Below are 12,217 nucleotides of genomic sequence, written 5' to 3'. Positions count from 1 at the left end.
TTTTTCGAGTGACTACCACAGACCTTTTACTACTAATACCGTGAACCACTTGAACTGTTAGTTTATCAAGTGATGCAATACATTATTTAGTAGTATTAGGAAATCTGTGATAGTCAGCAGATAGATGTATTTTGGTGATTTACAGTAAGTGTGCTACAGGAGACAGGATGATACTTTAAAGAAATATTTTAAGATTCCAAAAATATAAATTATTCTCCACTAATTCATGAAAAGTAGAGAAGGCTCTAAAGTGGAAAGCATGGGGAGCATAAGCGTCAAGCAGATATTGTATCTGGTCTTAGAGCTCAGATAACTGACTTAGGCAAAATCATTTATGTCACCATCTTTGGTCACCCTAACTAGTAAGTGGTGTGAAGAAAGTTTTTTTTATTAAAAGCAGAAAAGTAGGAACGATGGGCTGAAATATGCCTTGAACATGAAGGTGACCACATAAATGATTACCAAACTATGACAATCTAAAAAACAATAGTGAGAGGGAAACCAATTCTATTAAACATGGATGTCACTCATTCCACAGTAAAAAAAACTGTTTCTTTGAATTTCTCACCTCTCCCTTAGGTGTTGTGACTGCAGTTCGTCTTGGATCAATGTCCTCATTGATACTAGAGAGGAAATTCTGGGAGATACGGAGAGCATCTTGTAGCAATGGATAGTCCGGGTGGTCAGCAGGTGTATGTTTAAGAAGGTCCTGTAAGATAGAAATCTTGCACAAATATATTAGTTTGGGGTAACATTTAATCCACCTAAAAGTAAAACTGCATGTTGCTAGTTTATATAGGAAATATGGGGAACTTACTGATTTCGTAATGATTTAGGTGGATTGGACTACAACATTCATGTGTTCTGTGACAGGTTGACACTTCATAAAGGAACATTATTAAGTACGGTAAAATAATCTGTGCTGTCTGTGATTATTCTGAGAGCCAACCTTACAAATGTATGATGTGTTCATGGTGCTCAGGTTCTTAGATGCCCTGGGGAAGGATTACAGTGCCTGGTGTTATATCTTTAGGGGGCCCAAGGCTACCCATATGTAAGGCACACAAGCTTGTAATTTGTGTTCCAAATATAGTCTGAAATCACAAACTGACAAAAAATACTCTAGTAAACTATATTTTGATTTGAATGTCTTAAAATATTATACTAGGCTATATTTAGCTCTAGAGCATAAACAATGCCAAAGCTGAACTTTTTATGTACTAAAATTCTCAGTCCATGCAGATATTGGTTGTAGTTTTTACCACAATAGTTTCTATTACCCTCCAGCAATCAGCAATTTATGTGACATCCATTTGTATACTATCTTTGTAATCTATGTGAGTTATTTAATATGTGGAGCCCTAGTGATGGGCATTAGCCCTTTTATTAAGCCATTATATTACCTGAGCTAAACAAAACACATGAGGAGTATATCTGAAAAAGGTTTGACTTTTCTTGTACAGAAATGTAAAGGCAATTGAAACATGTTATGAACATGGGAACACGCTTATGTTAACACTAGGGGGAGACATTAGCTTCAACATAACCATTGCCATGTGTCTAACAACAATCAGCCCAACATTCTGATTAAATTGGCTCATGTCTGATATAGCCAGACCAGGACTGAGACCCACTAAAAGGGCTGTAAAATGTGCCAGTCTTTTTTTTTGTCTAGGCTTCCAGGAATTAAGGCATGTGCTGTTACAAAGTCCAAGGTTGTATGAATTTTTATTTGATGGGATAGAGTACCCTTAAATTTAGAGTAAACTAGCTGATTACCTGGCGTTGCCCCGGTATTTATTTATTGCAATCTTATATTATACAGGAAAAGAAGTTAAATAAAGCTATAGTGATTTCCTTGTCTACTGTCCTGTTTCATTTCTTTTGCCTTTGATTGTACTCAGCTAATTGCCTTATGTTTTCTCAAAGGCATATTAATACAAGCCAGAAATTTGTAAAAGAGTACAAAAAAAAAGTATGTAAAAATATAAGCAAAAGGCACACACACTGTCACTGAGCAATACATACACACATACATACATGCAAATATACCTCTGACATATATACACAACGCTGTACAATGGTGCACTCATATGTCGGAGTCATATGTCTAGCAAGTTTGGTTTAAATGTCTTAATGCGTTTCCTAGTGATGACATACAAACATACATACATCCAATTTTATATATATATATATATATATATTTATATAACTCTGGCACATACCATAGTGCTTTACAATGAAACACTGAGCTAGACCAATCAGTCTCTGTACAGAGGAGCTGACACTCTAATGTCCCCCAACAGTTGCACACTATTATACATTTATATACCTCTGACATATACCACAGCGATGAACAAGGATCAACAGTGTCATATGTCCAGCAAGTTTGGTTTAAATGTCTCGATGCGTTTCCGAGTGATGGTGGATCATACCAAGTTTGGTTGAAATGTCTCCATGCGTTTCATCCAAATATAGCTCTGACATATAGCACAGCGCTGTACAAAGATGACAGGTGCACTCACATGAGTCTCAGTCATATGTATAGCAAGTCTGGTTGAAATGTCTCCATGCGTTTTCGAGTAATGGTGGAATATACACACATACACATCCGATTTTATATATTTATAGATACATACATACAAATATAGCTCTGACATATAGCACAGCGCTGTACAAAAATGACGGGTGCACTCACATGAGTCTCAATTGCAAGTCTGGTTGAAGTGTGTGTGTGTGTCCACCATCACTGGAAAAGGTTTTAATTGAAATATATGACTAGAAAGGTTTTCCAGCAAACAATAAAGGTATTTTGTAAAGCTAGAAGAGTTTCTCTAACAAATAAACCAGGCTATATCATAGAGCATATGTGGGCCAGAGACTATAGCAGCCAGGATGGGGGAAGCAGTGCCAGTCTTCAACATTTACATTTCCCCTTTTTTGTTTCCTTCCTATCTACATATTGATGTTTGTGGCTAATTCAGCAAGAAGGCTGAAAGGGAAAAAAGGGGGGGGGGGGGATTGAAAGGAGTCAAAACACTCTTTTTATTTGGACATACAAAACTAGCTGTTATTTAACTTATTTAGTAAAAGTTGTAAAAAAGAACTTCATATAATGCAGATCACGTCATCTTCAAGAGAAGATTTAGGAATCAGATTTTATTAAATAATCAAATGACTGTGGGCATTAATAAAATGAAATAATATTAAGAATGGCGGAAGATGTTTTTACACAACAAAAAGCACCAATAGTGATTCACATATCATAGTAAGGTTTGGTTTAAAAATTGCATTGGTACTCACATGCAGAACTAAAGTACTTCGGGTCACACGATCTATAGGCTTGTAGAGCAGAGCTATAATGAGAAGAAAACAGTATTAGTATAATATTACACACAGGGTGGACAGCTCATACAATGACAAAGATAAATGTGACACTCAGCTACAATATTATATTTCACAAATCTAATGCTATATGATCAGGACAGAGATTGTCTCGCCTTCTTCACATAAAATAAAGGGTATAGATTGTTTTGTGTTTCTTTTTCAGAATTTAGAAGTAAGAGAAGAAGCAAAAAAATAAAATGACGTATGGTCAGTGTCTCAGGTGGAACCTTTAAGTCAACAACCATGTGTTAGCTTGAAAGTTGTGTCCACATTATTGAGTGTTCAAAGTTTTGGATTTTTAATTAATGCTTGTGTTGACAGTCTTGAAGATGTCATCGGGGCCCAATCTTCTTTGGATTTTGCTCTGTACAGCCAGAGCCCCCCCTCAACCTATGCATAGGGTTTGCTGAAGGCACGGATATTGGCCCTTTTGTGTGCAGATGATTTTGGTTATCTTGTGGGGTCCGATGCAAAGTCACAGAACAGGGAAATATTCTGTTCAGACAACTTCTGTGCCCAGCAGCCTGCAGCCTGGCTTCTGTGTGACGCAGGACTCCGATGGCATTCTATATGAATCCATAGGCAGTGTATAGTCCAAACAAGAACACATACAGTGAAGACATTTGTATGATGGTGCAGTTTATAATCTCACAATACACAGTGAACAAGCAGTGAACAAGCAGGCTAAACCAGCCTCTCTCAGCCATTAAACATTAACCAATGAAGTGTCAGATCTTAGCGAATCCGTCACAATTATTATCAATTAATATCAATATTTACACCTCACAGAACATTTGTGTGTTGGTCATGGCATCAATGCCATCCTCACAGATACTTAAAAGAGAAAATATTCTTTTAATTAACTGACATGAGAGCCACAAATTGCTTGTAGCTCAAGCAACCCCAAGCATCCTCTAGAGGAACTCCACAGTTCCAGAGAACCCTGGTTGGGAAACACTGCTCTAAATAGTGAACATTGCTTTTTCACCTGGATTAGTTTACTGCAATTTTAAAAATCGAAAGAATTCAAGCGGCTTTAGATTTACCAACAATAATGCCTTGTAAGAGCCTGCCACAAATATCCATTAATTGTGTATACAATCAGGTAGGACGTTGCACTATAGACAGTTGGTACACCTAACAAATATTATACAATGATGAACTATAATACGTTTAAGTTAAAGAGCAATTCCTGACAAAAGACCAAAACAACGGGTTGACTGCTAATGCCCTCAAATAACTGTGTTGTAATAGAAATGGCAACATAATGTACCTTTATTGAGTTTAATTTATTCCTAGGCGCTAGGTTTAGTAGTCATTGATCAGTAATATGCGAGGGCAATTTATTGAAAGTCTGTGCAGTGCGTCCCTTCTCTCCTGCTCCAATACATGAAGTTTTGAGAATGCGAGGAACTTGAACTAAGGAACACACAGAGAGCCAGAAAATAAGGTTAATTGTAAGTATAAGGATTTAGCTAATGAACCACAAAGGTGCAGAAGATAAATACCAATTTGAAAAGCAAACCAATCTGCAAAGAGGTTCTCCTTCTTCAGACAGTTTAATGTAAAAACTTGAAACAATTCTGTTCTCCAATAAACAGCTGACACATAACACTTTCCACCAGAGATTGCATTACCTCTCTAAAACACTTAAATTTTCTGGCAGTGCACTTCACCAGTCAATACACAAGGTGACACTTGGGCGATTATCAGAACACACAAGAGCCCGATGACATGGCTTTATTAGCACAGTGAGCATTAGAACAGACACTGCTGTGAGTACTTTAGCTGAGGGTCACTTCCATCTCAATCTAAGTGATTTGTATTATCTTTCCTGAGTCTGCCATAACCATTACATCAAAATAGGAGATAAAAATAGAAGAGATGTTATTTGTTGTAGGGGAGAATTATTACTCATTAAATCAAACATTATTCAATTTCTTTTAAATACAGGTTCTCTAATATGTTAGCAGCAAAACATCTGCACGTTGCGTTGGTTTATACTGTGATATCATCAATATGTCACAGAGCCTGGAGCAATAACAAGCCTTACTCACTACAATCAATACTGGAGCATTGGCCATTCTTTGCGTCCAGCTTTGCAAGTCAAATATAGCGTTTTAATTGGGAGAAGTTGGCTGCACTGATGTCAATCTTTTCTAATGTTGACTGATTCCATGTCTGAACCATATGGTCTGCCTAGTAAGATCACCTCATGGTTATTGTTTTCTATGTCTTTATGATTAAATTATTATTAAACAGGATTTATAAAGCGCCAACATATTATGCGCTGTATATTAAATAATGGTTGCAAATGACAGACAGATACAGAGAGTGACACAGGAGAAGAGGACCCTACCCCGAAGAGCTTGCAATCTAGGAGGTGGGGGAAGTATCACACAATAGGGGGGGGGATATGGAATGGTGGGAAGTAGTGAGAGTTTCAAAAGACAGAAGAAGACGGGTTTAAAAAAAATGGGTTTTGAGTGCTCTTTAAATGAGCAGAAAGTAGAAGCAAGCCAAATAGGACAAGGAAGATCATTCCAGAGAGTCAGGGCAGCTCTAGAAAAGTCCTGGAGATGTGCGTGAGATGAGGTTATGAGTGAGGTAGTCAGTAGTAAGTCATTGGTGGAGCGAAGAGTGCGGTTAGGGAAGCCTTGACAATTTTTAACTGTTAGCCACAATATAAAAAGCACGACATCACCGGTATTTATTCCTTGATTTTGCCTATTTTAACCAATTAAATTATTGAACGTTCCAGATGAGTTTACTACACACACACGCACATTTTTCATTTTGATGAATCAGCATTAATTTGATATAAATTTTGCTGGGGTTTGCACACAGGTAAATCAAACTAGCTCCAAGCTGGTAACAATCAGGTGTGTACTGAGAAGCATTTTCAGATGGCGATAAAATAACACTTTAAGAAAAACAGTACAAGTTTGAAATAGTAGCATGTACCAATCCAAATGATTAGGTTTAGACATTTTTTTTATAAAATGTACATGGGTTTATTATTCCCAATAAAGAGTTCATGCTACACCATACAAAGGCGGCTCCATAAAAGCATGGTATGAAGCAGTGAAATGCTTCACACCTGTCTAAGGTCCATCCCATTGTGTGTATGGCTGTGTGTGTGTATATATATATATATATATATATATATATATATATATATATACACACACACATATATACATATATATATAAATACACATATATACAGCTATACAACCTCTTTTACCCACAGGAACAGAAGAAACCTGCAGACAAAGGGCAGTTAGTTCAAGTCTGTTATTCTAAGTGCCATCAAAGGGCCTTAGAGCTTGCATGAATAAAAGCATATACAAAATAAAAGGGCAACCTGGAAAGAAGAAGTTAGAACTGGAAAGCTCAGTAACAAAATAGAACAGCTAAACTTGCTACTACTTTGCTTTATTCAGCATTTCATTAGTTTTTGTGCTCTTTTGGTGGGACTGTCTTTGTTTTTTTTTTTCTGATTCTTTTAAATTTATCATTTACTTAAGCCTGACATTCTAATCTCTCAATTAAGTTTACTTCTGTGCGGATGTATATCAAGATAATATTGTAAGCTTACTCTAAAACATCAGCAAAATAGAAAAGTAAAGGTGCCGTCCACAGCAAATGGTCAAATATTTGGACTGTTTTTTCACATTTAGTAGCCATGTGTGACAGGGCCCAAGCTACCACACTGCCTAAAGAGCAGTCTATAACCCCCTGCAGCAGCACCATGGCTGGGAGGGGCAGAAGTTGTGCTGTGTTGAATAATTGCAGTGCATTTGTTGAAGACCTGATCATGCAGAGCAGCAAGGATGCTTGGATTAATAAACTTGCTGAGCAGAATAACTATGCACTGTGTATTTAGCACAGTTTACATATCTGTATTTTAAATTAGCATTGAGCTGTTTAATTGACGTTCAGCTTTAGGGCAGCTACATTTTTCCCTTAAAAGGAAACATGAAATGGAACATTGACAATACTATTCTGATATTCCTCCCTCTTGATTGCATGCAACAATCACCTGCAAGCTGGAACATAAAATTAAAGTCACACTGTTGCTCTGAGCCATGAGAGCTGGAATAATTGCCCTACTTTTAGACAATCAGGCAGTCTGAAAATTGTACATCCCTCATTAGCGTTTAACTTTAATTGTAGCTGGAAGTATTCCAACCACTAAGGGAAAATAAAAATCAATCCAAAAAATGAATGAAGCCGCAGACAGGTTCTCTGAAAGACATTCAGGATTACCAAGAGCCTTGCTGTTCTTCTTACATTATTCCAGAAATAATCATCCATCCTCTACATGGATCATCTGCACAGACCCTGGCCATAATAATGAATACCTGAAGCCTTTATCGCTCTCTGGAATGTGCCTGAGGCAGTGAGAGATAAATACCATGCACAGTCACAAGAATGACAAGAAGGTTTAGCCATCACAATCCAAAACCCTGAAATCTCCATCATACTCTATGAAGCTTAGCAACAAACATCAAAATGTTTTAATACACATCACAATCAGATTAATATTATAAACACATCAAAGCTAATCTGAAAGACATTTTATTATCTTTTATGTATAATTTATTTTTGCTTTTTTATTATTATTCATTCATTCTTTCTAGGCCAGTGAAAACTTTTCAGTTGAAGTTTAAGGTTGGACCCCATAATATTAAAAGTTGCATTACCCCCTGGAACAGCCATGGAAGGCCTAGAATGAAATAAAAAAACAAAATTAAAGGATACACATAAGATAATGTAATGTCATTCAGATTAGCTTTGATGTGTTTTTAATACTAATCTGGTAAATAGGTTAAAATCTTAGACAAGTGAATGGGAGTGATTGGGTACAATTTCATGCATGCGGCTGCCATGGAACGAGGCAGAGTTCCCAAAAGTAGCAAGTCGCCGGTAAGGTTTATGGCTCCTGAGCGCAGCAGTTTGCTTTGGAACCAAAAGCGCCAAAAAGCAAATATTCTAAAAGAGAGGTGGTTGTAGATAGATGGGACACCTTCATAAATATTGATTAAAGGTAAGTTGTAACAATAATGTATAAATTAATAAGGACATCTGATCACATTCTATCAAGCAAAATGATTGAAAGGGAATAATCTTGTACAGATTTGTGCAATACTTTGGGACTTTCAACCAACAATGTTGATTGAATCAGTCCCTAAGGAGCACAATTGACTCTGCTCCTATGAAAATTCAGACTAGAAGTGGACATACCTAGCCTACAGCATTAACAGCCCAATTGTGGGCTCATGTGGTATAAGGAAGTGGGATGACAAAAGCCTAACACTGCTACCCATACAAAACAAGTTAAATAATATAAGATTGTAAGAAATATCGGAACATTTCAGAGCATATGCGACCTCAATACTCTGGGCCAGCTCCATTTTGTTGCTTTTTGTGGTGCTCACATTTATAATATATAGTCTGTTCATGTTTTACTCCCTGCTGATACAGTTTTATCTTCCTTGCATTTGAGAGAACACAGGAAGAAGAAAAGCACTACAGGGGACCCATACACTTCACGAAGACCACTGGGTCTATACCAGACAGCACAGCAAATAAATAAAGCAGTTGCTATGATACAAACACAAAGCAATGGGCTCTTCTGCAAAAATCACATACCTGAAGAGAATTGAAGATAAAGAAAAAATAGCCTTTTTTTTTCTCAGCCCTCATTTCTTAAGTCTTTCTTACTGTGTGCTCTATTATGCATGTGTTATATATTACTCGTCACTATGTTTCAATGCCAGACTCCTACCTGCAGAGACTGCATTCTCTGGGGATCCAACCTCTGCTCAGTATATTATAAGTAAATGCTACATTCGTGTTTGTGTTATTTTTATTCAGGGATGCTTTTATAGCACTGTGCACTTAATATTTCAGGACATGAAAAGTATACATTTTAAAGTGATACTACAGATATGTCTGGCCAGGTAAGCAAATTATGTCCTGGGCAGGAATTCACTAATAATGTCAGTACCACAAGTGGAGAATGCTACCACTTAGATATCAGGCTAACCTTAAATAATGCTAAGTACTTGAAGAATTATAAAAAATCAGCCCCCGGAAAAGCCTGAAATATAGGAGAATTCCTCAACAAAAGGACAAGAAACAAATCCTTTATCTCTGTAGGTAAAAATCACAAAAGGATGAGTTTGACCTGCTATACCCATTATTCAATTGCATTATGAGGTGCTTTGACTGAAACAGTGCAAAGAAGGTCAAACGCAGTGTGTGTCATTCACACTACTCCAATAACGTCAATAGTAATCTGCTGAACGGTGTGTGATGTGCCTTCCAAACAATTCTCATCCCAGGAGCCCTAAGAAGTGATGCTGAGACACAAAAAAAATCCACAGAGCATCTAAATACCCTTTATTTGCCTTTCATTGGTAATATGTATGATGCAGCATGTACTCAGGTGTCTGAGAAGAGATCGAATTCATGGCTTACTAAAAATTATGGGCAGTAAGACTTCTACCTAATGTATCCTGAAGCTCTGTAGCCTTCTAGTATATTATTATTGTGATTACTATTATTATCTTGTATGTCTATAGCACTGACAAATCACATTCACAAAGTCCATAGTCATTTCACTAACTGTTCCTCAAAGGGGCTAACAATGTAACATCCCACCATAGTCATGTGTTATTAACACAGTCTAAGGCCAATTTGGGGGGAAGCTAATTAAACTAACATGCATGTTTTTTGGAATGTGGGAGGAAACCGCAGTACCTGGAGGAAACCCACGCAAACATAGGTAGAACCTGCAAACTCCATGCAGATAGTGCCCTGGCCAAAATTCGAAACCTGAGACCTGGGAAACCAGCGCTGCAAAGGTCAGAGTGCTAACCACTGTGCCACCGTGTCAGTTAAATATTTTATCCTCGTCCTCTTTTTCATACTAAAGTAATGGTGGCCTTTCACAAATAAATGCAATGGCAAGAGTTTCTAAAAGTTAGGAGATGTTGATTATTACCCTGGAGCCTCTTGGCAATAAGATGTACTGTAATAGTCTCTCATAACTTTAAAGAATAGTGCGCCGCTATAGTAAATACTATCAAATAGCTACTCAAAGCTACAATTACTACTTCAAAACACAATACACAATTTATTATCTATAACTTTATGATGCAGAAAGCTCCACCATGGATAGCAGGTCAGAGCTTCCACATTTTCTGAATTTACCTTCCATATACTTATTTCCTGCCAGTCATTTAATGCAGCTTGTATAAGTGAAGAAAGTGCATAAGTATGATAGTTTTGAATACTCAGTGGTGGGTAGAATTTCACATGAAAACACAACAATATATTAACTTCTTGTCTAAGAACCAAAAATGACTCATCATCCGCTTTAATCCTGAAATCTGAATGAATCACTGCGCTTGTTGTCTATAAATGAATGAAGCAGATAAAAGGTTAAAGTGAATGACATGGCAAGCAGGGCTCATGTAAACCGACAAGTCTTTTCTTATTTTCTATAACTCATTGCTTAAGTGCATCCCGCTTTTATTTTTTACAGCGAGTCAGACACAATGGCATTGGTGCTCCAGTGTGCAAGCCACTATCACTTAACATCAGCATTAAGCTTTGTCTATGAATGTTCTGGAGAGCAGTGCTGAAAAGGCAGAAGCCATTCTAAGCCGGGAGCTAAGCAAACATGGTAACACAGCAACTGATGTCGGATTTACAAGATTGTTCATAAACATAAGTTTAGGTAATAAAGAAATGCAAAAAGCAAAGATGAAGTGCTGTAGCTCAAGGCAACCACAGTTCACCTTTTATCATTATACAGCAGCTGGAACGCTGAAACATGATGGGCACTTGGTTTCTCTGGGAAGCTGACAGCTGACTTTGCTAAAGTTAATAGAAACAAGACACTGAGAGCTTAAAAAAAATGGCTGAAATACATGTTAGGAAATGTTTTAAGTAATGACCCAACTATGCTATGCTGCTGTGTGTAGGGCAAGATAACACAAAGGGTGGCAACAATTTCCTTAGCTTCCAATTATGCCTTTTCCATACCATATATATATATGAGTTGGAGGTACCTCCGATGACAAGGTTGATAGCTAACAATGAATATCACCTGCACTAGGTGATAACCATTGTTGCAGCAAGCTCTCTTTCTTTCTGACAAAGCTTTAGCTAGATTGACTGAGTATGACTGCAGTGTCAACTTCTACGGGTACCAGGACACTACAATATAAAGCGAATGTAAAGTGCAGCCTTAGATTTTGGCTTATTATAAATGAGTGCAAAAATGTATCCAAACAGTTATTTTATTACTTTTCTATGAATATTGTGAACGAAGCAGAGTTCTAGTACTTAGATCACCTGTAAAAAAACACACACACACACAGAATGCAAATGTTACACAATGCCTCTGCAAAATAAAAGAACAAAGAAAAATAGCAACCACAATGTATTAGTAAAGAAAACAATACAATCTAATTGTTGGCTGGTTGTGATGTATCTGAATACGTTTGTTCCCCATGGGTCTATGGAGGTTTCATGTATGGCACAATGGCTATAAACCAGCAACTATCACAGTGGCCCTTTAAATGACAGGCTCATCCACCATGGCGCGCATCCTGGAGCGTTTTAAGGTGTCACTTACAAGCTATTTTTACTGAAATATAATATGCATTTTTTGTTTCCATCAGTACATTTGATCCTGACATTCTCAAGGTTATATATTTTCTGGCATCTTCAAGCTCCTCTAATCTAATTTAGACAACAAAAACAAGTACTTTGAAGAACAAATGGAAAGGATTGTGTAGCTGTTACATAT

General features: G+C 37.1%; 1 protein-coding gene across 1 annotated transcript in view; it reads right to left on the bottom strand.

The window, feature by feature from the left end:
- The window catches only part of ABR (ABR activator of RhoGEF and GTPase), a 243,946-nt gene that overhangs the window by 64,894 nt on the left and 166,835 nt on the right, over positions 1 to 12,217 (bottom strand). Inside the window, exons 7-9 of the mRNA XM_072417685.1 lie at positions 3,304 to 3,356; positions 569 to 709; positions 463 to 476 (exon numbers count right to left, since the gene is read on the bottom strand). Of these exons, the coding sequence (XP_072273786.1) occupies positions 463 to 476; positions 569 to 709; positions 3,304 to 3,356 (208 nt within the window). The remainder of the gene's footprint in view (positions 1 to 462; positions 477 to 568; positions 710 to 3,303; positions 3,357 to 12,217) is intronic.

Source organism: Pyxicephalus adspersus, chromosome 1 (assembly GCF_032062135.1).
Source record: "Pyxicephalus adspersus chromosome 1, UCB_Pads_2.0, whole genome shotgun sequence".
Lineage (NCBI taxonomy): Eukaryota > Metazoa > Chordata > Amphibia > Anura > Pyxicephalidae > Pyxicephalus > Pyxicephalus adspersus.
Note: the sequence above shows the minus strand (reverse complement) of the source record. Positions and strands in the feature narration are given on the sequence as shown.